This window comes from Cherax quadricarinatus, chromosome 77 (genome assembly GCF_038502225.1).
Source record: "Cherax quadricarinatus isolate ZL_2023a chromosome 77, ASM3850222v1, whole genome shotgun sequence".
Lineage (NCBI taxonomy): Eukaryota > Metazoa > Arthropoda > Malacostraca > Decapoda > Parastacidae > Cherax > Cherax quadricarinatus.
Window position 1 is genome coordinate 21,563,494 of NC_091368.1, and position 27,842 is coordinate 21,591,335.

The 27,842-nt window shown below is 45.8% G+C and overlaps 1 protein-coding gene across 1 annotated transcript in view; it reads right to left on the reverse strand.

Annotated features, from left to right (window-relative positions):
• Positions 1 to 27,842, reverse strand: part of LOC128702003 (alkaline phosphatase) — a 159,487-nt gene that overhangs the window by 42,693 nt on the left and 88,952 nt on the right. The window contains exon 8 of the mRNA XM_053796016.2: positions 25,569 to 25,767. Within this exon, the coding sequence (XP_053651991.2) occupies positions 25,569 to 25,767 (199 nt within the window). The remainder of the gene's footprint in view (positions 1 to 25,568; positions 25,768 to 27,842) is intronic.

The window sequence follows — 27,842 nt, forward strand, 5'->3', positions numbered from 1 at the left end:
CCAGCCTCTCCTACATAGCTTAGGAGAGGATAGCTTAGGATAGTGTGGAATAGGGTAGGAGAGAATAGTGTGGGATAGGCTAGGATACTGTAGGATAGTCTAGGATAGTGTGGGAAAGGCTCGGATGGGCTAGAATAGTGTGGAATAGGATAGGAAACGGAAGGATAGCCTAGGATAGTATAAGAAGGGCTAAGATAGCCTAGGATAGTGTGATATAGTATAGGATTGCCTTGGATAGTGTGCGATAGGCTAGGATAAGGTACTGATAGGGTAAGATTGCCTAGGATAGTTTGGGATCGGCTAGAATAGTGTAGGACACTAAGATAATGTAGGATAGGGTAGGATAGCGTAGGATACTGTAGAATAGGATAGAGTCGGATAGCCTGGGATAGTGTGGGATAGGATAGACCGGGGTAGCCAAGGATAGTGTGAGTGAGGCTAGGATAGGATACCTAGGATAGTGTGGTATACGCTAGGATATGCTAGGATAGTGTGAAATAGGCTAGTATAAAGTAGCTTAGCCTAGGATAGTGAGGGACAGGGTAGGATAGTTTAGGACAGTGTGAGATAGCCTAGGAGAGGGTAGCTTAGGATAGTGGGATAGGCTAAATAGTGTGGGATAGGCTAGAATAGGACAGTGTGGGATAGGGTAGGATAGTCTAGGATAGTGAGGGATAGGGTGGGATATCCTTGGAAAGTGTGGGATAGGCTAAGATAGCCTAGGATAGTGTTGGATAGGCTAAGATATTGTAGGATAGGCTAGGATAATGTGCGATAGGATAAGGTAGGATAGCCTAGGGTAGTGTGCGATAGGCTTGGATAGGGTAGGATTGCCTAGGATAATGTTGGATCGGCTAGAATAGGGTAGGACACCCTATGATAGTGTGGGATAGGCTAGGACAGGGCAGAATAGCCTAGGATAGGTTTGGGTAGGGTCAGATAGCGTATTATAGTGTGGGATAGGATCAATTAGGATAGCCTAAGGTAGTGTGGGATAGGACTGATTAGGATAGCCTAGAATAGTGTAGGATAGGTTAGGATAGCCTAGGATTGTGGGGGATAGGTTACAATAGGGTAGGATAGCCTAGGATTGTGCTAGGATAGGGTAGGATAGCATAGGATTGTGTGGGATAGACTAAAATAGTGGGATAGACTAAAATAGTGTGGGATAGGCTAGGATAGTGTGAGATAGGCTAGGATAGCCTTGGATAATGTAGGGTATGCTTGGATAGTGTCGGAAAGCCTAGGATAGTGTGGAATAGGGCAGATTAGCATAGTGAGGGATAGGTTAGGATAGGGTAAGATAGCCTAGGATAATGTGTTTTAGGCTAGGAAGATCTAGCATAGTGTGGGAAAGGCTAGGATTGGCTGCGATAGTCTAGGACTCTAGGTAATTGTGGGGCAGGCTAGGACAGGATTTAAAAGCCTAGGATTGTGTGGGATGCGCTAGGATAAGCAGAGCCTAAGTGTGGGATACGCTAGGATAACCTAGGATAATTAGGACGGGCTACGATTTTCTGGGATAGAGTGGAATAGGCTAGGATAGCCTAGAAGAGTTTGGGATGTGCTAGGATACTGTAGGATAGCCTAGGATAATGTGGAATTGGCTAAATTAGAGTAGGAAATCCTAGGACAATGAGTGATAGGCTAGGATAGGTAAGGATAGCATAGGATAGTGGGATAGGAAGGATAGGGTAGGATAGCCTAGGACAGTGTGGGATAGACTAAGATAGGGAAGGATGGCCTAGGATAGTGTCGGATAACCTAGAATAGGGAAAGCTGGCCTAGGATAATGTGGGATAGGTTAAAATAGCCTAGGAAATTGTTGGAGTGGCTAGGATAAGGTAGGAGAGCTTAGGATAGTGTGGTATAGGCTAAGATAGCCTTGGATAGGATATGGTAGGACAGCCTAAGATAGTATTGAACAGGGTAGGATAACCTAGGATAGCCTAGAATAGTGTGGGATAAGCTAGAGTGGCCTTGAATACTGTGAGAAGCTAGGATAGGGTAGGATAGCCTTGAATAGTGTGGTATAGGCTAAGATAGGGTAGGATAGCCTATGATAGTGTGGGATAGGCTAGTATAAAGTAGGATAGCCTAGGAGAGTGAGGGACAGGGTAGGATAGCTTAGGATAGTGTGGGATAGCTTAGGTAGGGTAGACTAGGAGTGTGGGATATTCTAGGATACGGTAGGATAGCCTAAAATGGTGTGGTATAGGTGAGGATAGGTTAGGATAGCCTAGGATTGTGTGGAATAGGCTAGTATAAAATAGGATAGCCTTGGATAGTGAGGGACAGGGTACGATACCTTAGGAGGCTAGTATAGTGTGGGATAGGCTAGTATAAAGTAGGATAGCCTAGCATAGTGAGGGATAGGGTAGGATAGCTTAGGAGGCTATTATAGCGTGGGATAGGCTAGGATAGTGTGAAATAGGGTAGTATAGCCTACGATAGTGTGGGATAGGCTAGGAAAGGGTAGGATATCATAGGAAAGTGGGGGATATGATAGGATAGCATAGGATATTGTGCGATAGGCTAAGATAGTAAAGGATAGGATAGTATAGGCTAGAATAGTAAAGGATAGGATAGTATAGGGTAGGATAGCCTAGGATAGGGAAATATGGCCTAGAATAATGTGGGATAGGTTAAAATAGCCTAGGAAATTGTTGGAGTGGCTAGGATAAGGTAGGAGAGCCTAGGATAGTGTGGCATAGGCTAAGACAGCCTTGGATAGGATATTGTAGGACAACCTACGATAGTGTTGGACAGGGTAGGATAACCTAGGATAGTGTGGGATAGGGTAGTATAGCCAAGGATAGTGTCCCATAGGCTAGGAAAGGGTAGGATAGCCTTGGATAATGTGGTATAGGCTAAAATAGGGTAGGATAGCCTATAATAGTGTGGGATAGGTTTGTATAAAGTAGGATAGCTTAGGATAGTGTGGGATAGCCTAGGATAGGGGAGGACAGCCTAGGATAGTGTGGGATAGGCTAGTATAAAGTAGGATAGCTTAGGATAGTGTGGGATAGCCTAGGATAGGGGAGGACAGCCTAGGATAGTGTGGGATAGGCTAGAGTGGCCTTGAATACTGTGAGAAGCTAGGATAGTGTAGGATAGCCTAGGATAGTGTGGTATAGGCTAAGATAGGGTAGGATAGCCTATAATAGTGTGGGATAGGTTAGTATAAAGTAGGATAGCTTAGGATAGTGTGGGATAGCCTAGGTAGGGTAGGGTAGCCTAGGAGTGTGGGATAGGCTAGTATAAAGTAGGATAGCCTAGGATAGTGAGGGACAGGGTACGATACCTTAGGAGGCTAGGATAGTGAGAGGCTAGGATAGTGTGAAATAGGGTAGTATAGCCTAGGATATTGTGGGATAGGCTAGGATAGGATACCCTAGGATAGTGGGGGATATGATAGGATAGCATAAGATATTGCGGGATAGGCTAGGATAGCCTAGAATAGTAAAGGATAGGATAGTATAGGGTAGGATAGCATAGGGTAACCTAGGGTAGTGTGGGACAGGCTAGGATAGTGTGAGACAGGCTAGGATACTGTAGGATAGCCCTGGGAAGTGTGGGATAGGCTAGAATACTGTAGGCCAGCTTAGGATATTGTGGGATTGGGTAGGATAGCCTATGATAGCTTGGGAAGGGCTAGGATAGCCTAGGATATTGTGGGATAAGCTAGTATAAAGTAGGATAGTGAGGGACAGGGTGGGATAGCTTATGATAGTGTGGGATAGCCTAGGTATGGTAGCCTAGGAGTGTGGGATATTCTAGGACACGGTAAGATAGCCTAAAATAGTGTGGTATAGGCGAGGATAGGCTAGGATAGCCTAGGATTGTGGGGGATAGGCTAGTATAAAGTAGGATAGCCTAGGATAGTGAGGGACTGGGTACGATACCTTAGGAGGCTAGGTTAGTATGGAATAGGCTAGGATAGCCTAGGATGGTGTGGGATAGGCTAGTATAAAGAAGGATAGCCTAGCATAGTGAGGGATAGGGTAGGATAGCTTAGGCTAGGATAGCGTGGGATAGGCAAGGATAGTGTGAAATAGGGTAGTATAGCTTAGGATAGTGTGGGATAGGATAGGATATCCTAGGATAGTGGGGGATATGATAGGATAGCATAGGATATTGAAGAATAGGCTAGGATAGCCTAGAATGGCAAGGGATAGGGTAGTATAGGGTAGGATAGCCTAGGATAGTGAGGGACAGGGTAGGATAGCCTAGGATAGTGAGGGACAGGGTAGGATAGCCTAGGGTAGGGTAATGTGGGATAAGCTAGGAAAGGATTAGGTAGCCTAGGATACTGTGGAATAGGCTAGGATTCTCTCTCAGTAGTAGTAACCAGTTTTAGTATATGTACTGCCGAAGGGGGTCTTTGAATACTGCTGTGGTCAGCACAATATGAATACAGACAGTGATTCACGCAGAGACGGTTGGTAGTGAGTCATCTACTGGTACACTGGTTACTGGTAACTGGTTACTGGTAACTGGTTACTACTACTGAGATCTCTAGGGTAGTGTGGATAGGCTAGGAGAGGGTAGGAGAGCCTAGGATAGTGTGGGTAGGCTAGGATAGGACAGCCTAGGATAGTGTGGGATACTGTAGGATAAGGTAGTATAGCCTAGGATAGTATGGGAAGAGCTAGGATAAGGTAGGATAGCCTAGGATAGAGTTTAAAATAGGCTAGGGAAGCCATGAATAGTGTGGAATAAGCTAGGATAGGGTAGGCTAGGATAGTGTAGAATAGACTAGGATAGTGTGGGATAGGCTAGGATAGGGTAATATAGTCTCGGATAGTGTAATGTAGAACAGGACAGGGTAGGATAGCCTACGATAGTGTTGGATAGGTTAGGATACCTTAGGATAGCCTAGGATAGTGTGGAAAGAGCTAGGATAGTGTTGGATAAGCTAGGGTACGGTAGGATAACCTAGGGCAGTGTGGGATAGGCTAGGAAAACCATTAATAGTGGGATAATCTAGGATAGGCTAGGAAAGTGTGGTTTAGGCTCGGATAGAGTAGAATAGCCTAGGATAGTGTGGGATAGGCTAGGATACCCTAGGAAAATGTGGCATAGGCGAGGATAGCCTAGGACTGTGGGATATTGTAGGATAGCCTAGGGTAATGTGCAATAGGCTAGGATAGCGTAGGATAGTGTGGCATAGGCTTGGATAGGGTAGGATTGCCTAGGATATTGTGGGATCGTCTAGAATAGTGTAGGACACCCTAGGACAGTGTGGGATAGGCTAGGATAGCGCAGGATAACCTAGGATACCGTAGGATTGGCTTGGATAGCCTAGGATGTGGGATAGGATCGATTAGGAAAGCCTAGGATAGTGTGGGATAGGCTAGGATAAAGTAGGATATACTAGGATTGTGTGGGATAGGCTAGGATAGCCTAGGATTGTGTGGGATAGGCTGGCATAGGGTAGGACAACCTAGAATAGTGTGGGATGTGCTAAAATATGGCAGGATAGCCTAGGATTGTGGGATAGGCTAGGATTGGGTAGGATAACCTAAAATAGTGTGGGATAGGCTAGGATAGCCTAGGATATTGGGGATAAGGTAGGAAAGCCTAGAATAGTGTGGGATAGAATAGGATAGCCTTGGAAAGTGCGGAATAGGCTAGGATCCTGCAGGATAGCCTAGGATGTTGTGGGATAGGCTAGGATAGCCTAGGATAGTTTGGGAAGGGCTAGGGTAGCCTAGGATATTGTGGGATAGGTTAGGATACGGTAGGATAGCCTAGCATAATGTAGGATAGGCTTGGATAGGTTCGGATAGCCTAGGATAGTGTGGGATAGGGCAGATTAGGATAGTGAAGGATAGTCTAGGATAGGGTAGGATAGCCTAGGATTGTGTGGTAGAGGCTAGGATAACCTAGCATTGTGTGGTAGAGGCTAGGATAACCTAGCATTGTGTGGGATAGGCTAGGATACCCTTGGATATTGTTGGATAGGCTAAGAAATCTTAGGATCATGTTGGAAAGTCTAGGATAGGTTGCGATAGTTAGGTTAGGATACTATCTTAGACAATACTAGTAGGCTAGTATTGTCTAAGATAGCGTTGAATAGGCTAGGATAAGCAGAGATAGCCTAAGACTGTGTGGGATAGGACTGAATAAGCTAGGATACATTAGGATTGGCTTTGATAACCTAGGATACTGTGTAATATGCTTGGATAGTTTGGGATAGCCAAGGATAGTGTGGGATAGGCTACGAAAGGCTGGAAATAGCCTAGAATGAATTGGGATAGGACAGTATGAGATAGGCTGGGATAGCCTACGATAGTGAGGGATAGACTCCGATATCAAAGCATAGTTTGCAATATTCTAGGGTAGCCTAAAGTTGCGTAGGATTGGTTAGAATAGCCTAAGATGGTGTGGGATAGGCTAGAATAGCTTAGAATAGTATGCAATAAGCTAAGATAGGCTAAGATAGACTAGTATAGTGTGGGTTGTTCTAAGACAGCCTAAGATTGTTTGGGAAAATATAGGCTAGTCATTGATAGTGTGGGATAGGCTTTGATAGCCATGGATAATGTGCGATAGGCTAGGAAAGTCTAGGATAGTGTGAGAAAGGCTAGGATTGGCTGCGATAGTCTAGGTTATTGTGGGACAGGCTAGGATAGGATTTGATAGTCTAGGATTTTGTGGGATAGGCTAGGATAACCTAGGATACATTATGATGAGCTACGATTTGATGGGATAGAATGGAATAGGCTAGGATAGTCTAGAAGAGTGTGGGATGTGCTAGGATACTGTAGGATACCCTAGGATATTGTGGAATTGGCTAAAATATAGTAGGATAGCGTAGGGCAGTGTGGGATGGGCTAGGATAGGGAAGGATGGCCTAGGATAGTGTGGGATAGGCTAGGATAGCCTAGGATAGTGTGGGATAGGCTAGGGAAGAACAGCCTAGGATAGTGTGGGATAACTTAGGATAGCCTAGAATAGTGGGATAGGCTATGATAGGGTAGTATAGCGTAGGATAGTGTGGGATAGGCTAAGATATGGTAGCATAGCCTAGGAAATTGTGGGAATTGCTAGGATAGAGTAGGATAGTGTGGGATAGGGTAGGATAGCCTATGATAGTGTAGAATAGGCTACGATAGGGTAGGACAGCCTAGAACAGTGTGGGATAGGATAGGAAAGGATGGCCTGGGATAGTGTGGGACAGGCTAGGATAGGGAGGGATGGCCTAGGATAGTGTGGGATAGGCTAGGATAGCCTAGGATAGTGTGGGATAAGCTAGGAGATGTAGGACAGAGTAGGATAGTGTGGGATAGGGTAGGATAACCTAGGATAAAGGGATAACCTAGGATAGCCTAGAATAGTGTGGGATAGGTTATGGTAGGGTAGTATAGCCTAGGATAGTTTGGTATAGGATAGGAAAGGGTAGGAAAGCCTTGGATAGTGTGGGATAGGCTATGATAGCCTAGGATAGTGTGGGATAAGCTAGGAGATGTAGGACAGAGTAGGATAGTGTGGGATAGGGTAGGATAACCTAGGATAAAGGGATAACCTAGGATAGCCTAGAATAGTGTGGGATAGGTTATGGTAGGGTAGTATAGCCTAGGATAGTTTGGTATAGGCTAGGATGGGGTAGGACAGCCTAGGATAGTGTGGGATAGGATAGGTAACCTAGGATAGTGTGGGATAGGCTAGGGAAGAACAGCCTAGGATAGTGTGGGATAACTTAGGATAGCCTAGAATAGTGGGATAGGCTATGATAGGGTAGTATAGCGTAGGATAGTGTGGGATAGGCTAATATATGGTAGCATAGCCTAGGAAATTGTGGGAATTGCTAGGATAGACTAGGATAGTGTGGGATAGGGTAGGATAGCCTATGATAGTGTAGAATAGGCTAGGATAGTGTGGGATAGGATAGGTAACCTAGGATAGTGTGGGATAACCTAGGATAGCCTAGATTCGTGTGGCATAGGCCATGGTAGTGTAGTATAGCCTAGGATAGTGTGGTAGGATATGGTAGGATAGCCTAGGAAATTGTGGGAATTGTTAGGAAAGCCTAGGATAGTGTGGAATAGGGTAGGATAGCCTTGGACAGTGTGGGATAGGCTAGAATAGGGTAGGATAGCCTAGGACTGTGGGATAGGCAAGGATAGGGAAGGATGGCCTAGGATAGTGTCGGATAGGCTAGGATTGCCTAGGAAAATGTTAGAGAGGCCAGGATAAGGTAGGAGAGCCTAGGATAGAGTGGGAAAGGCTAGGAAAGGGTAGGATAGCCTTGGATAGTGTGAGATAGGCTAAGATAGTGTGGGATAGCATAAGTTATTGTAGTATAGCCTAGGATAATGTGCGATAGGGTAGGATAGCCTAGGATAGTGGGATAGTGTAGGATAGTGTGGGATAGGCTAAGACAGCCTAAGATAGTGTGGGATAGGCTAAGATATTGTAGGTTAGCCTATGATGTGCTATAGGCTACGATACGGTAGGATAGCCTAGGGTAGTGTGGGATAGGCTTGGATAGGTTAGGATTGCGAAGGATAGTGTGGGATCGGCTAGAATAGTGTAGGACACCCTAGGATATTGTGTGTGACAGGCTCGGACAGGGTAGGATAGCCTAGGATAGTGTAGGATAGGCTTGAGTAGGGTCGGATAGCCTAGAATAGTGTGGGATAGGATTGACTAGGATAGCTTGGGATAGTGTGGGATAGGCTACGATAGGGTAGGATAGCCTAGGATTGTGTGGGATAGGCTAGGATAGGGTAGGATAGCCCAGGATTGTGTGGGATAGGGTAGGATAGCCCAGGATTGTGTGGGATAGGACAGGATAGCCCAGGATTGTGTGGGATAGGACAGGATAGCCCAGGATTGTGTGGGATAGGCTGGGATAGAGTAGGATAACGTAGAATAGTGTGGGATAGGCTTGGATAGGGTAGGATTTCCTAGGAAAGTGTGGGATTGGCTAGAATAGTGTAGGACACCCTAGGATAGTGTGATAGGCTCGGACAGGGTAGGATAGCCTAGGATAGTGTAGGATAGGCTTGGAAAGGGTCGGATAACCTAGGATAGTGTGGGATAGGATTGATTAGGATAGCCTAGGATAGGCTTGGATAGGGTCGGATAGTCTAGGAAATGTGGGATAGGATTGATTAGGATAGCCTAGGACAGTATATGATAGGCAAGGATAGGATAGCCTAGGATAATTTGGGAAGGGCTAGGATAGCCTATGATAGTGTGGGATAGGATAGAATAGGATAGCCTAGGGTAGTGTGGGATAGGCTAGGATAGGGTAGGGTAGCCTAGCATAGTGTGGGATAGGCTAAGATAGTGTGGGATAGGATAAGGTATTGTAGTATAGCCTAGGATAATGTGCGATAGGGTAAGGATAGCCTAGGATAGTGGGATAGTGTGGGATAGGCTAAGATATTGTAGGTTGGCCTAGGATGTGCTATAGGCTAGGATACGGTAGGATAGCCTAGGGTAGTGTGGGATAGGCTTGGATAGGTTAGGATTGCCTAGGATAGTGTGGGATCGGCTAGAATAGTGTAGGATACCCTAGGATAGTGTGTGTGATAGGCTCGGACAGGGTAGGATAGTGCAGGATAGGCTTGAATAGGGTCGGATGGCCTAGGATAGTGTGGGATAAGATTAGGATAGCTTAGGATAGTGAGAGGATAGGCTAGGATAGGATAGGATAGCCTAGGATTGTGTGGGATAGGCTAGGAAAGGGTAGGATAGCCCAGGATTCTGTGGGATAGGCTGGGATAGGGTAGGCTAGCCTAGAATAGTGTGGGATAGGCTAGGATAACCTTGGATAGTGTGATAGGCTAAGATAGTAGGATAGCCTAGGATGTGCGCTAGGATAGGGTAGAATAGCCTAGGGTAGTGTGGGATAGGCTTAGATAGGGTAGGATTGACTAGGATAGTGTGGGATTGGCTAGAATAGTATAGGACACCCAAGGATAGTGTGAGGCTCGGACAGGGTAGGATAGCCTAGGATAGTGTAGGATAGCCTAGGATAGTGTATGATAGGCTTAGGATAGCCCAGGATAGTGTGGGAAGGGCTAGAATAGCCTATGATAGTGTGAGATAGGCTAGGATACGGTACGACAGCCTATTATAGTGTTATCTGGAGTTTATCTGGAGAGAGTTCCGGGGGTCAACGCTCCCGCGGCCCGGTCTGTGACCAGGCCTCCTTAGGTCAGTGTCCCAGGATGCGACCCACACCAGTCGACTAACACCCAGGTACCCATTTTACTGATGGGGAACATAGACAACAGGTGGAAAGAAACACGTCCAATGTTTCTACTCTGGCTGGGAATCGAACCCAGGCCCTCACCGTGTGAAGCGAGAGCGTTAACCACCAGGCCACCAGGCTTGGATAGGGTCGGATAGCCTAGGATAGTGTGGGATAGGATAGGATAGCCTAGGGTAGTGTGGGATAGGATAGGATAGAATAGGATAGCCTAGGGTAGTGTGGGATAGGCTAGGATAGCCTAGAATAGTGTGAGATAGGCTAAGATAGCCTTGAATAGTGGGATAGGCTAGCATACTGTAGGATAGCCTAGGATATTGTGGGAAGGGCTAGGATAGCCTAGGGTAGTGTGGGACAGGCTTTGATAGGGTAAGATTGCGTAGGACAGTGTGGGATAGGCTAGGACAGGGTAGGATAGCCTAGGATAGTGTAGGATAGGATAGATTGGGATAGCCTAGGATAGTGTGGGATAGACTAGGATAGGGTAAGATAGGGTAGGATAGCCTAGGATAGTGTGGGATAGGATAGATTGGGATAGCCTAGGATAGTGTGGGATAGGATAGATTGGGATAGCCTAGGATAGTGTGGGATAGGATAGATTGGGATAGCCTAGGATAGTGTGGGATAGGCTATGATAGGGTAGGATAGCCTAGGATAGTGTGGGATACGATAGATTGGGATAGCCTAGGATACTGTAGGATAGCCTAGGATAGTGGGACAGGGTAGGATAGGGTAGCCTAGAATAGTGTGCGATAGGCTTGGATAGGCTGGGATAACCTAGTATAGTGTAGGATATGCTACATAGTGTAGGATAGGCTGGGAGACGATATTGATGATATGTGCTAATCCAAGTCTATATTGTGATATATGCCGGATATCATGGTGATACACTTACCAAGAATATTATATATTTCCATACCCATCATAATGTAATTCCTGAGCGTAAGAATACCTAGATGTTATTTGTACACAACAACCAAATTCTGTAAATTCAACATTGTAATCTTTATAGAGAATAAACTTTGAATTTGGAAAGTTGTACTTCACATTTTCTGCCATCTGCTGCAATTCTTTCTCTCCTGCGCAATAATGATTACTATAATTTCTTCTCCCTCATCTTCTCATGTTTTCATTGTTGATCTTTGTTAAACCATCTTCCATCAATTTTGTTTATTTGCATACTCCATAATCTGCATTTACAGTTTCCTATGTTGCCTCATATCTTGTTATTTCCACCTGGGCTTTCAGAATCATCGCAGAAAAACTTTTCCTTCCTGTTGTCTTCGTAATTTTTTTTTTTTTTTTTTTTTTTTTTTACACAGGGTTTGACAAGGTTAAGGATCCCTAGCTTTATTGACAAGCTATTTACAGGTTAAGGATTCCTAACTTTATTGGCAAGCTAAGAGCTGTTACCTACATCAGCTCATTTGAAAGCATTTTTATTGTTATGAGACATACAAGTAGGGAACAGGATGAAGTTGGAGTCATCTGTGGGCCAGCATTTTCATTTGATCAACTGACTTTATCGCGTTGACATCATTATGCTGTACGAATGAGTTCCATACTCGAGTCATCCTGGGTATATATGATCTCAGATGGAGTGAAGTTCTGGAGAAGGGTACAGCCAGAGTGAAGTTGCTGCTTTCTGCCCGTCTTGTGGCATAAAAGCTTGTTTCACGCTGTCCTCGAAGTGGATCCAAGTGTGGTACTTTGACAATATTGGCCTTGTACATAACAGTAAGGCCACCCACATCCCTCCTATGTTGAAGGCTCTGCTGAAATGACAGATCTATCCAGGATGGGTCCAGGCGAGAGATGAGACGTCTTGCTCTGTTCTCTACTCTGTCAAGCGGTCGCAGATGAGAGGGGGGGCAGGCAAACCAAGAAAGTGGAGCATACTCAAGGTGCGAGCGTACTTGTGCCTCGTACAGAATCTTGCAACCCCTACTGTCAAGTAGATGCGAGATATGGCGAAGTGCTGTAAGCTTCCTGGCTGCCTCGTTTGCAAGATTTACAACATGGTTCTTCATGGTTAGTTTGGAGTCAAATTTCACCCCAAGGATATCAACTTCTCCAGGTGCCAACACCCTCCCATTCATCCTTACTACTGCACCAGCATTACCATCATGGTGCCTAGAGACGATCATCATTTGCGTTTTCTCAGGTGCAAATGTTACTTGCCATCTATTTCCCCAAGCTGATATAGCTCTCAGCTGGTGATTGATGTAGCTTAGAACAGCTGGCATTTCTTCTCTTGGATAAGTGAATGTCAGTGTGCAGTCGTCTGCATATACATGTGATTCTGGGATGAGATGAAGAAGGTCGTTTCATAACAATGGTCCCAGCACGCTTCCTTGTGGAACACTTGCCCCAATAGGATATCTCGCTGATTCCGTTCCATTGAGAACTACACTTAGAGATCTACCATGAAGGTAATCACTGAGGAGACATAGCGTAGAGCCTGCAATTCCCAGTGCTTGAAGTTTTGCTAAGAGGCCCTGGTGCCACACCCGGTCGAAAGCGCCAGCAATGTCCAGTGCTATCACACAGCTGACTTTGGATTCATCCAGTGACTGGTGCCACTTAGTGGAGAGGTTTAACAACAGATCAGCAGCAGAGTAACCTTTCCTGAAGCCATATTGACGATCACAAAGTAGTGAGTGATAGTCAAAAAACTCTGTCATTTGTCTTGAGATTATTGTCTCAAGGATCTTACCAGTGACAAGCACCTAAAGTCAGTTCCTGATCAGCCGGGCTCTGGCTCGTACGTTGGTTTGCGTGCAGCCAGCAGCAACAGCCTGGTTGATCAGGCTCTGATCCACCAGGAGGCCTGGTCACAGACCGGGCCGCGGGGGCGTTGACCCCCGGAACTCTCTCCAGGTAAACTCCAGGTAAGTGATTGACAGGAGTGACACTGGCCTGTAGTTACTGATTTCTGCTCTGCTCTTCTTTTTGTGAACAGGGACTACATTTGCCTCTTTCCAGAGAGGGCCATTTACACTGTACTAGGCAGTGCTGAAAGATGCGAGTTAGAGGTGTTGCTAGCTGGTCTGCACATCTTCTCAGCAATCTTGGGCTCAACTTGTCTGGGCCCACAGCCTTTTCTTGGTCAAGCGATTTAAGAAGGAAATGCACCTCCTCCTGCCTTATTGTCACCACTGACAGTTTTGACTCAGTTCTTGCAGCTAGCCAAGGAGGGTCCCTTGCTGGATCAGGAACTTGCATTTTGGTAGCAACGTGTTCAGCAAAGAGGTCGGCCTTCTCTTGACTACTAGTAGAGGTGGTCCTATCTTGTCGATTTAGAGGTGGAATGAGTTCATCAGGCAGATAACCTTGTCTGTCCTTGACCAGGGACCACCAGGTTTTGGAGCCTACCCTACCTGATGCTAGCTTTCTTTTAGTGTCCACCTCCCATTTAGCAATGGCCCACTTTTGAACGTCACTCATATGTCTACAGGCTTGCCTGTGCAAGTTCCTGTTATAGGTGGTAGGATGTCTCTTATACCTTCGCCATGCTTTGTGCTTAGCAGTAGCAGCCTCTCTACAACGAAAGCCAAAACAAGGCTGATCCGTAGGCTTCGTCACATATTGCCGGTGAGGAATGTGTTCTTGTTGTAGATTAAGGATGTGTCCAGTGAAGGCTTTCACTTGGTTGTCAACATCCCCTTGGAGAAGAGCATTCCAATTGGTGGTGGCAAGCTCAGAGCAAAGGGCTGGCCAATTACCTTTCCCATAGCCAGGTTGTGCGTGTGGACTCCTCACCTCACTGTTGGGATCTTAAGTGTCGTAAAAACAGTCTTGTGGTCAGACTATCCAACATAGCCGAGGGGTTGACAAGTGACTATGCCTTGTGCCAGATCACTCACTACTGGGTCAAGGGAGGAGCCAGAGATGTGAGTAGGGAAATCAAAGTTTCTCATGTCAAACACTGAAAGAAGGTCATCAAAGTCCCTCTGTATAAGGTGCTGGTTGAGGTCACCAACAATTATGATATGTTGACAGTTGTGTTGTAGCAGAAGGGAGTCAACATTTTCCATTAGGAAGTTGATGGGATCTGCATGTTGCCACTGAGGTCTGTACATTGCACATGCTAGTACAGAGGTACTAGTGTTTATGCAGAGCTTGAAGAACATCATTTCAAGATGTGTAGGGGTGGCAACATCAATGTGCTGGGCATGAACACTTTTAGAGAAGCACACAGCAACACCTCCTCCTTGCCCTTGCCTGTCTCTTCTCATCCATGAGGTGTAGCCAGCAATTCTTGCAAAATTTTCTGGAGTCCTATCATCCAAAAATGTTTCAACAACAGCTATCATGTTGGGACGTCGAGTGTTCACAAAACTGTGTGTGAGCTCTCCAACATTAGTAATGAAACCTCTAATGTTGGCCGACAGGATGCTGATAGACTGGCACCTCATGATGTGGTCAGCATGTAAGGTGCCTGCCCTTGAGAGAGGTAGGGTACTGAGGCAGCTGCAGGGATGTAGGTCTGTGGTCTTGTATAAGGCACAATACCACCTGCTGGGCTGGGATAGGAGTAGCTGAGTGGGTGACGTGTGAAAGTGTTCACCAATTCAGAGATCCTGCTGGTTTGTTCTGAGAACAGGTCTCTAAACAGGTGGTCCTGTCTGTCAAGTTCCTTTTTCTTCCGACACTGGTCCTCCTGATGTCCTTTCTTGTAGCAGTAATTACACCTGGTATCTCGCAGGCAGTTGCTGGCAGTGTGCCCCTTCTGGTGACAGCGAGAGCACAGCCTAGGTGCCTGGGAGGGTGGACTATGATTTGTTGCACCTCCTGTGTTTTGCAGATTTGTCCTCAGGTTCTGCCGCTGGAACTGTGTTAGTGGAGGGTGAGACAACTGTAGATGTCTTCCTCCTCCACGTCCTCTGCCCACAATACTTAAGATTCTTATTCAGTCTTTTATATTCTCTTTCAGTCCTTTCTTCTTTTGCGATCATCTTTTTCTTCTATCTCTTGCTTTCTGCTTTGCTTTCCTTAGTTTTCCTTGTCCATTTACCTCTTAAATCCAACGATTATTGGGTTGAAATGATGACACGTATATTTTGTGTGTACTTACCTATTTGTGGTTACAGGGATCGATTCATAGCTCCTGGCCCCTCCTCTTCACTGCTCGCCACTAGATCCACTCTCCCCCTGCTCCATGAACTTTATTATACCTCTTAAAGCTATTTCTTGACAACTCTATGGCTGAAGAAATACTTTCCAATATCTCTGCGACTTATCTGAGTCTTCAACTTCCAATTGTGACCCCTTTTTGCTATGTCCCATCTTTGGATCATCCTGTCTCTGACCACCTTGTCGATTCTTGTCAGTATTTTATATGTCGTTATCATGTCCCAACTGTCCTCTAGTGTCGTCAAGTCGAGTTCTCTTAACCTCTCCTTAGCTCCAGGATTAGTCTCGTTGCACACCTTTGCACTTTCTCTAGTTTCCTGACGTGCTTGGCCAGGCGAGGATTCCAAACTGGAGCTGCATACTCGAATATTGGCATGATGTACACGGTGTACAGATTTTGGAACGATTCCTGACTGAGAAGTCATTATGCTATTCTTTGGTTTGCTAACCACCCATATGTTGCAGCAGTTATGTGGTTGATGTGCATCTCATGAAATATGCTCAGTATTATACACACTCCAAGATTCTTTTCCCTGAGTGAGATTTGTAATCTTTGGCCCCCTAGACTGTACTCTGTGGTCTTCTTTGCCCATCCCTGATCTTTATGACTTTGCACTTAGTGGGGTTGAACTCCAGGAGCTAGTTGCTGGACCAGGTTTGCAGCCTGTCCAGATCCCTCTGTAGTCCTGCCTTATTCTCCTCCGACTGAATTCTCCTCATTAACTTCATAACATCTGTAAACAGGGACACTTCTGAGTCTATTCTTTTCATGTCACATATACTAAAAAAGCAGTGTTAGACGAATTTCTGTTAAAGGAACTGAAGACCTTAGGGAAAAAATAGGGTTACGTTCCTGGGAACCCCAAAAAAGCCAAACGATTTTTTTTTAGGCCTCCAAATCTTACAAAAATAAAAATGATGCAATCGTTGTTCAGTATTGTTATGATGTATGTTTTTTCTGTTGCTTAAGGGTAAAAATGAAACAGAAATAACATTTCTTACCTTAAATTCTGCTGGTGTTTGTGGATGATTATGAAGGAGGGAGTGGAGAGGCTGGCTGAGACCCATCTGCCCATCTGGGCTGAGGTGGATGGTAGTCCAGTCAGTAAGTCAGTCAAGTGAGTCAGTAGGTCAGTCAGTCAAGTCTGTACAGTCATTCAATTCGGTAGTTCACTCATTTAAGTCAGTCAAGTCATTCAGTTAATCAGTTAAATTTGTCAGTCTAGTCAGTAAGCCATCAGTCAGTAAATCAGTCAGTATATCAGTCAAGACAGTAAATAAGTCAAGTTGGTCAATCAAGTCAGTAAGCCAGTCAAGTAAGTCATTCAGTCGTATTACCACTTACCATTTAATCACTGTAGATGGGTCACCACAACACCAGCCTGACACCTAGACCCTACACTAGCCAGTTAGAGATCTAAATGAAAGGATTAATGGCACACTTCCCTGCGAGTGATGGTCGTATCCCTTATCTTCCTCCATCCACACAATTCTTGAGGTCCCAATAATTTCCTCTCCTAATTCTTCAGCAGGGGATATTAACAAAGGTTCCTATTACAAATTTTGGTCGAAAAACCATATTTGGCCACAAAGATGATGGATTATTAGCTGAATTTTCCACAACAACCAGTGCCCACAAATTACGAATGGCATCTCCCTCGGCATCACTAAGCAGCTGATCTACACCGTCTCACTTGAAATTTCTCGAAAGCGTCAAATCAGCATTGTATTTTATTGCACAATTATTGTATTATTCCAATTTACACATGCTGAATTTGGGAAAATCCTAAATTTTCCACAAAGTAAGCCAGTCTGAAAACTAGTCAAGTCATTAAGTAAATCAGGTCAGTCATTCAGTAAATCAGTCAAGTCATTCAGAAAATCAGTAAATCAGGTCAGTCAGCAAGTCGTTCATCCAGCTTGTGGCGCTGAAATTTTTCCCTTCCAAGAAGCAGAACCATTTAAATTGAAGTTTACGAAGTGTCAAACAAAAATATGCCGCAATTTGACAATAGTTTAGTGGAGAAGACATTTTAAAAGAAACCGTTTTAATCAATGGTCTACTGTACAGGAACTGCCCGTCACAGGCGCCCACTCTGTACTCACCTAATTGTGGTTGCAGGGGTCGAGACTCAGCTCCTGGCCCCGTCTCTTCACTGAGTGCTACTAGGTCCTCTCCCTGTTCCATGAGCTTTATCATACCTCATCTTAAAGCTATGTATGGTTCCTGCCTCCACTACATCACTTGTATCCACTTCCTGACTACTCTGACTGAAGAAATACTTCCTAACATCCCTTTGACTCATCTGGGTCTTCAACTTCTAATTGTGACCCCTTGTTTCTGTGTCCCCTCTCTGGAACTTCCTGTCTTTGTCCACCTTGTCTATTCCACGCAGTATTTTGTATGTTCTTATCATGTCTCCCCTAACCCTCCTGTCCTCCAGTGTCGTCAGGCCGATTTCCCTTAACCTTTCTTCGTAGGACATTACCCTTAGCTCTGGAACTAACCTTGTCGCAAACTTTTGCACTTTCTCTAATTTCTTGACATGCTTGATCAAGTGTGGGTTCCAAACAGGTACTGCATACTCCAATATGGGCCTGACGTACACGGTGTACAGTGTCTTGAACGATTCCTTACAAGGTATCGGAATGCTATTCTCAGGTTTGCCAGGTGCCCATATCCTGCAGCAGTTATCTGGTTAATGTGTACTCCCGGTGACGTGCTTGATATTATACTCGCCCCAAGATCTTTCTCCTTGAGTGAGGTTTGCAGCCTCTGTCCACCTAGCCTATACTCCGTCTGCAGTCTTCTTTGCCCTTCCCCGACCTTCATGACTTTGCATTTGGCGAGGTTAAACTCGAGAAGCCAGTTGCTGGACCAGGTGTCCAGCCTGTCCATGTCTCTTTCAAGTCCTACCTGATCCTCCTCTGATTTAATTCTCCTCATTAACTTCACATCTGCGAACAGGGACACTTCTGAGTCTAACTCTTCCATCATGTCATTCACATACCAGAAATAGCACTGGTCCTAGGACCGACCCCTGTGAGACCCCGCTCGTCACAGGTGCCCACTGTGATACCTCATCACGTACCATGACTCGTTGTTACCTCCCTCTGTGTGTGTGTGTGTGTGTGTGTGTGTGTGTGTGTGTGTGTGTGTGTGTGTGTGTGTGTGTGTGTGTACTCACCTATTTGTGGTTGCAGGGGTCGAGTCACAGCTCCTGGCCCCGCCTCTTCGCTGATTGCTACTAGGTCCTCTCTCTCCCTGCCCCATGAGCTCTATCATACCTCGCCTTAAAACTATGTATGGTTCCTGCCTCCACCACATCACTTTCTAGGCTATTCCATGGCCTGACTACTCTATGACTGAAGAAATACTTCCTAACATCCCTTTGATTCATCTGAGTCTTCAACTTCCAATTGTGACCTCTTGTGTCTGTGTCCCATCTCTGGAACATCCCGTCTCTGTCCACCTCGTCTATTCCGCGCAGTATTTTATATGTCGTTATCATGTCTCCCCTGACACTCCTGGCCTCCAGTGTCGTCAGGCCGATTTCCCTCAACCTTTCTTCATAGGACAATCCCCGTAGCTCTGGGACTAGTCTTGTTGCAAGCCTTTGCACTTTCTCTAATTTCTTGACATGCTTGACTAGGTGTGGATTCCAAACTGGTGCTGCATACTCCAGCATGGGCCTGACGTAGATGGTGTACAGAGTCTTAAACGAATCCTTACTGAGGTATCGGAACGCTATCCGTAGGTTTGCTCGGTGTTATACTCACCCCCAGATCTTTTTCCTTGAGTGAGGTTTGCAGTCTTTGGCCATCTAAACTATATTATGTCTGCGGTCTTCTTTGCCCTTCCCCAATCTTCATGACTTTGCATTTGGCAGGGTTAAATTCAAGGAGCCAGTTGCTGGACCAGGCTTGTAGCCTGTCCAGATCTCTTTGTAGTCCTGCCTGATCCTCGTCCGATTCGATTCTTCTCATTAACTTCACATCGTCTGCAAACAAGGACACTTCTGAGTCTATCCCTTCCGTTATGTCGTTCACGTATACCAAGAACAGCACAGGTCCTAGGACTGACCCCTGTGGAACCCCGCTTGTCACAGGCGCCCACTCTGACACCACGTCGCGTACCATGACTCGTTGTTGCCTCCCTGTCAGATATTCTCTGATCCATTGCAGTGCCTTTCCTGTTATGTGTGCCTGGTCCTCTAGCTTTTGCAGTAACCTCTTGTGAGGAACTGTGTCGAAAGCCTTCTTGCAGTCCAAAAATACGCAGTCGATCCACCCTTCTCTCTCTTGTCTTACTTCTGTCACCTTGTCATAAAACTCTAGTAGGTTTGTGACACAGGATTTTCCTTCCCTGAAACCGTGCTGGTTGTCAATTATACACTTGTTTCTTTCCAGGTGCCCCACCACTCTCCTCCTGATGATCTTCTCCATGACCTTGCATACTATACACGTTAGTGATACAGGTCTGTAGTTTAGTGCCTCATGTCTGTCTCCCTTTTTAAAAATTGGGACTACATTTGCCATTTTCCATACCTCAGGGAGTTGCCCAGTTTCAAATGATGTGTTGAAGATCTTTGTTAATGGCTCACACAATATCTCTGCTCCCTCTTTAAGGACCCATGGAGAGATGTTGTCTGGTCCCACCGCCTTTGAGGTGTCAAGTTCGCATAGCAGCTTCTTCACCTCCTCCTTGGTTATATGTACCTCATCCAGCACTTGCTGGTGTGCCCCCCTGTTCTGATTTCTTGGAGTCCTACTGGTTTCCACTGTAAATACCTCTTTAAATCTTGTGTTGAGCTCCTGACATACCTCTCGGTCGTTTCTTGTGAATTCCCCATCACCCTTCCTCAGTCTGATTACCTGGTCCTTGACTGTTGTTTTCCTCCTGATGTGGCTGTACAACAGCTTCGGGTCAGTCTTTACTTTTGATGCTATGTCATTTTCATATTGTCTCTGAGCCTCCCTTCTTATCTGTGCATATTCGTTTCTGGCTCTTCGGCTGATTTCTTTATTTTCCTGAGTTCTCTGTCTTCTGTACCTTTTCCAATCTCTAGTACACCTAGTTTTTGCCTCACTACACCTTTTGGTGAACCAAGGACTCGTTCTGTTCTTCCCATTATTTCTGTTTCCCTTGGGAACAAACCTCTCCTCTGCCTCCTTGCATTTTGTTGCTACATAGTCCATCATTTCTTGTACTGGTTTTCCTGTCAGTTCCCTCTCCCACTGAATGTCTTGAAGGAAGTTCCTCATGCCTGAGTAGTTCCCCCTTTTGTAGTTTGGTTTTTCCCAGCCTATTCCTGCTACTCTCTCCACTTGGAGCTCAACTATGTAGTCGAAGCACAGAACCACATGATCACTAGCTCCCAGGGGCCTTTCATACATGATACCCTCGATGTCCGAACTACTCATGGTGAATACAAGGTCCAACCTTGCTAGTTCATCCTCTCCTCTCTCTCTGGTAGTGTCTCTAACATGTTGGTGCATGAGGTTCTCCAGTATCACATCCATCATCTTGGCTCTCCATGTTTCGGGACCCCCATGGGGCTCCAGGTTTTCCCAGTCAATCTCCTTGTGATTGAAATCACCCATAACTAGTAACTTTGCTCCCCCCATGTGTGCTCTCCTGGCCACCTCGGCTAGTGTGTTGATCATTGCTCTGTTGCTCTCATCGTATTCTTCTCTTGGCCTCCTGCAGTTCTGTGGTGGGTTGTACATTACTGCAATTATCACCTTATGTCCCTCAGACTGGATTGTTCCTACTAAGTAGTCCCTTTCGCCCATGCCATCCATTCCTTCCATTTTCTCAAAACCCCACTGGTTTTTAATGAGCAGTGCAACTCTTCCTCCCCCTCTCCTCCCTCTGTCTTTCCTGAAGATTTGATATCCGGATGGAAAGATTGAATCTGTTATTATTCTGATGAGTTTTGTTTCTGTGAGTGCTATTATGTCTGGGGATGTCTCTTTGATTCTTTCATGCCACTCCTCATACTTGTTTGTTATTCCATCTGCATTTGTATACTACACCTTCAACTTCTTTTCTAAGACTGTGGTCTGGGAAGTATATTGGGGTTGGGGGAGTGGGAGACCTGGTAAGGAACTATGGGTTGTTGCTGTGGGGGTGAAGTTTGTAATGTAGTGGGTGGGGGCATTGGATGTGGCATGGGTGTTTTGATTTAGAGTGTTTGGTTGCACTGGGGTTGACCTGGTTGGGAGGCTTCTATAGAAAGTTGTGAGGGAGGCTGTATTAGATCTTCTTCCTGGGTCTGGGATCTCCTGTCTGTCTTCTCCATCCCCTCTCTTTCCTCCTTTCGCCTTTGTACCATCTCTCTCAGTTTCTTCCTTTCTTCTTGTGTTCTGTCACGGTCGAGATACACCCTCCTGTATGCCGTCATGTCCCTTAATCGTGCTTTCTCCTGCAGAATCCTGGTCCGAGTCGCTTCTGCCTTGAAGGTCACTCTCGCTGGCCGGGTGTGTGTGTGTGTGTGTGTGTGTGTGTGTGTGTGTGTGTGTGTGTGTGTGTGTGTGTGTGTGTGTGTGTGTGTGTGTGTATGTGTGTGTACTCACCTATTTGTGGTTGCAGGGGTCGAGTCCTAGCTCCTGGCCCCGCCTCTTCACCGGTTGCTACTAGGCCCTCTCTCTCCCCGCTCCATGAGCTTTATCAAACCTCGTCTTAAAACTGTGTATGGTTCCTGCCTCCACTACGTCATTTTCTAGGCTATTCCACTGCCTTACAACTCTATGACTGAAGAAATACTTCCTACTATCTCTCTGACTCATTTGTGTCTTCAACTTCCAATTGTGGCCTCTTGTTTCTGTGTCCCCTCCCTGGAACATCCTGTCCTTGTCCACCTTGTCTATTCCACGCAGTATTTTATATGTCGTTATCATGTCTCCCCTGACCCTCCTGTCCTCCAGTGTCGTCAGGCCGATTTCCCTTAATCTTTCTTCATAGGACATTCCCCTTAGCTCTGGAACTAACCTTGTTGCAAACCTTTGTACTTTCTCTAGTTTTTGACGTGCTTTATCAAGTGCGGGTTCCAAACAGGTGCTGCATACTCCAGTATGGGCCTGACATACACGGTGTACAGTGTCTTGAATGATTCCTTACTAAGGTGTCGGAATGCTGTTCTCAGGTTTGCCAGGCGCCCATATGCTGCAGCAGTTATCTGATTGATGTGTGCTTCCGGAGACATGCTCGGTGTTATACTCACCCCAAGATCTTTCTCCTTGAGTGAGGTTTGCAGTCTTTGGCCACCTAGCCTATACTCTGTCTGTGGTCTTCTGTGCCCTTCCCCTATCTTCATGACTTTGCATTTGGCAGGATTAAATTCGAGAAGCCATTTGCTGGACCAGGTGTCCAGTCTGTCCAGGTCTCTTTGAAGTCCTGCCTGGTCCTCATCAGATTTAATTCTCCTCATTAACTTCACATCATCTGCAAACAGGGACACTTCTGAGTCTAACCCTTCCGTCATGTCGTTCACATATACCAAAAATAGCACTGGTCCTAGGACCGACCCCTGTGGGACCCCGCTCGTCACAGGTGCCCACTGTGATACATCATTACGTACCATGACTCGTTGTTGCCTCCCTGTCAGGTATTCTCTGATCCATTGCAGTGCCCTTCCTGTTATATGCGCCTGATGCTCTAGCTTCTGCACTAATCTCTTGTGAGGAACTGTGTCAAAGGCCTTCTTGCAGTCCAAGAAGATGCAATCAACCCACCCCTCTCTCTCTTGTCTTACTTCTGTTATTTTATCATAAAACTCCAGAAGGTTTGTGACACAGGATTTGCCTTCCGTGAATCCGTGCTGGTTGGCATTTATACTCCTGTTCCGTTCCAGGTGCTCCACCACTCTCCTCCTGATAATCTTCTCCATAATTTTGCATACTATACACGTCAATGACACAGGTCTATAGTTTAGTGCCTCTTTTCTGTCTCCTTTTTTGAAAATGGGAACTACATTTGCCGTTGTCCGGTCCCATTGCCTTTGAGGTATCGATGTCCCTTAGCAGTTTTTTCACCTCCTCCTCATCTGTATGTATGTCGTCCAACACTTGTTGGTGTATTCCTTGTTGGTGTCCCCATCTGGTCTGTCCCCCCAGAGTCCTTCCTGTCTCTATTGTAAATACTTCCTTAAATCTCGTGTTGAGCTCCTCACATACCTCTTGATCGTTTCTTGTGAGTTCTCCACCTTCTTTCCTCAGCCTTATCACCTGGTCCTTGACTGTTGTCTTCCTCCTAATGTGGCTATACAGCAGTTTCGGGTCAGATTTGACTTTCGATGCTATGTCGTTTTCATACTGTCGCTGGGCCTCCCTCCTTATCTGCGCATACTCGTTTCTGGCTCTTCTACTAATCTCCTTGTTTTCCTGGGTCCTATGCCTCCTGTACCTTTTCCATTCTCCGTTGCACTTAGTTTTTGCCTCCCTACACCTTCGGGTAAACCAAGGACTCGTTTTGGTCTTCCTATTATTTCTGTTTCCCTTGGGAACAAAACTTTCCTCTGCCTCCTTGCACTTTGTTGCCACATATTCCATCATCTCGTTTACTGATTTTCCTACCATTTCTCTGTCCCACTGAACCTCCTGCAGGAAGTTTCTCATACCTGTGTAGTCCCCCCTTTTATAGTTTGGCCTGTCCCCTTCAGTTCCTGTTACCTTCTCCACTTGTAACTCTACTATATAGTCAAAACTCAGAACCACATGATCGCTAGCTCCAAGGGGCCTCTCGTAAGTGATGTCCTCAATGTCTGAACTGCTCAGGGTGAACACAAGATCCAGTCTTGCTGGCTCATCCTCCCCTCTCTCTCTGGTTGTGTCCCTGACATGTTGATGCATGAGGTTTTCAAGTACCACATCCATCATCTTGGCTCTCCATGTTTCAGGACCCCCATGTGGCTCCAGGTTTTCCCAGTCGATCTCCCTGTGGTTGAAATCGCCCATTACCAGTAACTTTGCTCTGCTCGAGTGAGCTCTTCTTGCCACCTCAGCCAGTGTGTCCACCATCACCCTGTTGTTTTCTTCGTACTCCTCTCTTGGCCTCCTGCAGTTCTGTGGTGGGTTATACATCACTCCAATGACTACTTTATGTTCTCCGGACTGAATTGTACCTACAATGTAGTCTCTTTCTCCAATCATGTCCATGCCTTCCATTTCCTCAAATCCCCATTGGTGTTTTATGAGCAGTGCAACCCCTCCTCCCCCTCTACTCCTTCTATCTTTCCTCAGGATCTGATATCCTGTTGGGAAGATTGTGTCTGTTATTGTCTCAGCGAGTTTTGTTTCTGTGACTGCTATGATGTCTGGGGATTTTTCACTGATTCTTTCATTCCACTCCTCATGCTTATTCGTTATTCCATCCGCGTTTGTGTACCAAACCTTTAGTTTCTTTTCTATCATTGTGGTCATGCAAGTATATTGGGGTTGGGGGAGCGAGAGCCTTGGTGGGGGCCTATATGGGGCTGTGGTGTAGGTGGGGTTTGTGTTGATGGGGGTGGGGTCAGAATGCCCATAAGGGACAGCTGTTGGGGTGAGGTTTGTGATATGGGGGTTGGTGGCAGAGGGAACAGTGAGTGGGTTGTAGTATAGGTTGCTCAGTTGCGTTGGGAATGTCGCGGGTGTGTGTGTATGTGTGTGTGTGTGTGTGTGTGTGTGTGTGTGTGTGTGTGTGTGTGTGTGTGTGTGTGCGTGCGTGCGTGCGTGCGTGCGTGCGTGCGTGTGTGTGTGCGCGCGCGCGTGCCTGTGAGAGAGAGCTTGACAATGGGTTGGAAATAACCTCTGGAAAAGTCCCGGGCCGGGACTACACTGGCGAACCTACTACTCATTGTAATACCTTTATTTCTACCAGTACATGTACAAGGTATACAGACCATAGCTGACATCAGTAACATACTGTTATATAGAAAGCCGCTTGTTATGCTGAGCATTTCGGGCAAATTAGGTCAGTTTTATCCCAGGATGTGACCCACACCAGTCGACTAACACCCAGGTACCCATTTTACTGATAGGGAAAATTGATATTCAGTGTAAAGAAACCCGCCCAATGTTTCTACCCTCGACGGGAATCGAACCAGGACAATTACCGTGTGAAGCGAGAGCTCTAGCCACCGTTCATAAGATATCATTGCCCCTGGGATGGGATTAGCCACATACCGAAGATATTGTCCCTGGGATGGAATTAGCCACTTACCGAAGATATCATTGCCCCTGGGTGGGTAACCGGTGAGGGTCATGGCGTGGGAGTGGTCAGCAGTAACAATAACTAGAGTATCGTCCAGATCTATCGTCTTCAGAGCAGCTTCCACTGTCTCGTCGAAATGAACCAGCTCCTCCAGGCCACGTCTGGGCTGACTATAGTGCAGCGCCAGGTCTATAGCACCAGACTCCACCTGCGGCGCAAGATATTATATACTGATGATGGGAGAGCACTACTGTAATAATAATAATAATAATAATAATAATAATTTATTTTAGCATGATACAATGTTTGTACAGAGATGGGTGACATTTAGGTGTGCATTCAGAAAGTCCATTTTTATGCGGAGCATTTAGGGCAAACTTAAACCTAGTTTAAGACTAAAAGGGCAATAACTACTGAAGGCAGGTCTTGCTGTAGGCCTACTCTAGACAGATTCTGATGTAGGCCTACTCTAGACAGATTCTGATGTAGGCCTACTCTAGACAGGTTCTGATGTAGGCCTACTCTAGACAGGTTCTGATGTAATAAAATAATGTCTAACCTATTGTTAAGATTTCCACTCCTCTCCCCCCTCTCTCTCTCATTTTATATATATATATATATATATATATATATATATATATATATATATATATATATATATATATATATATATATATATAATCTTAGACTCCTCTCCCTATCACACAGTCCTTCACTCTTAACTTTTTACTATCCCTTCATCATGAAGTTCACTGGTGCATGACTCGAGACCTGACATGAAGTGTACCACTGGTGCATGACATGTTACTGAGACTGGCGCATGACATGAAGTTCTTCATGGGTACCGAATTGACATGAAGTGTACCGAGACGCATGACATGAAGTGTGAGCTGGTGCATGACATGAAGTGTACCCTTCATCTTTCACTCTCAACCTCTCATTCTGTTATGTGCGCTTCTTCGGGAAATTACGAAGTGTACCGAGACTGGCGCATGACATGAAGTGTACCGAGACTGGTGCATGACATGAAGTGTACCGAGACTGGTGCATGACATGAAGTGTACCGAGACTGGTGCATGACATGAAGTGTACCGAGACTGGTGCATGACATGAAGTGTACCGAGACTGGTGCATGACATGAAGTGTACCGAGACTGGTGCATGACATGAAGTGTACCGAGACTGGTGCATGACATGAAGTGTACCGAGACTGGCGCATGACATGAAGTGTACCGAGACTGGTGCATGACATGAAGTGTACCGAGACTGGTGCATGACATGAAGTGTACCGAGACTGGTGCATGACATGAAGTGTACCGAGACTGGTGCATGACATGAAGTGTACCGAGACTGGCGCATGACATGAAGTGTACCGAGACTGGCGCATGACATGAAGTGTACCGAGACTGGTGCATGACATGAAGTGTACCGAGACTGGTGCATGACATGAAGTGTACCGAGACTGGTGCATGACATGAAGTGTACCGAGACTGGTGCATGACATGAAGTGTACCGAGACTGGTGCATGACATGAAGTGTACCGAGACTGGTGCATGACATGAAGTGTATAAACAATAATGTCAGAGAGACTACATGTCACTGAAGGAACAAATAGAGCAGAGAGTAACTGACTAAATCGTGACAACGAGACTACAATCAATCAGGGAAAGGGTGGAGTCTGAACCCGTGGTATACCTGGAGTTTACCTGGAGAGGGCTTCGGGGGTCAACGCTTCCTCGGCCCGGTCTGAGATCAGGCCTCGTGGTGGATCAGAGTCTGATCAACCAGCCTGTTACTGCTGGCCGCACGTAAACCAACGTACGAATCACAGCCCGGCTGATCAGGTACTGACTAGGTGCCGGTCCAGCGCCTTCTTGAAGACAGCCAGGGGTCTATTGAACAGTCAGTTCAACAGTGTTGGGCCCCTGACACTGCTTTTCATTGGGGAAGATGCTGCATCTCCTGCCGAGTCTTTTGCTTTCGTAGGGAGTAATTATCGTGTGCAAGTTTGGTACTAATCCTTCTAGGATTTTCCAAGTGTATATTATCATGCATCTTTCTCGCCTTCGTTGCAGGGAATACAAATCCTCTGGCAATATCACTCCCAGGTCATTCATATTAGTTATTGTGTTGTTAGAATTTGTTTTATACCCTGATGCAGTTTTAATTTCCTCAAGTTTTCCATATATGAGTATTTGAAATTTCTCTTCATTGAACTTCAAATTGTTTTCTGTGGCCCATTTAAAGATTTGGTTGATATTCGCTTGGAGTCTTGCAGTGTTTT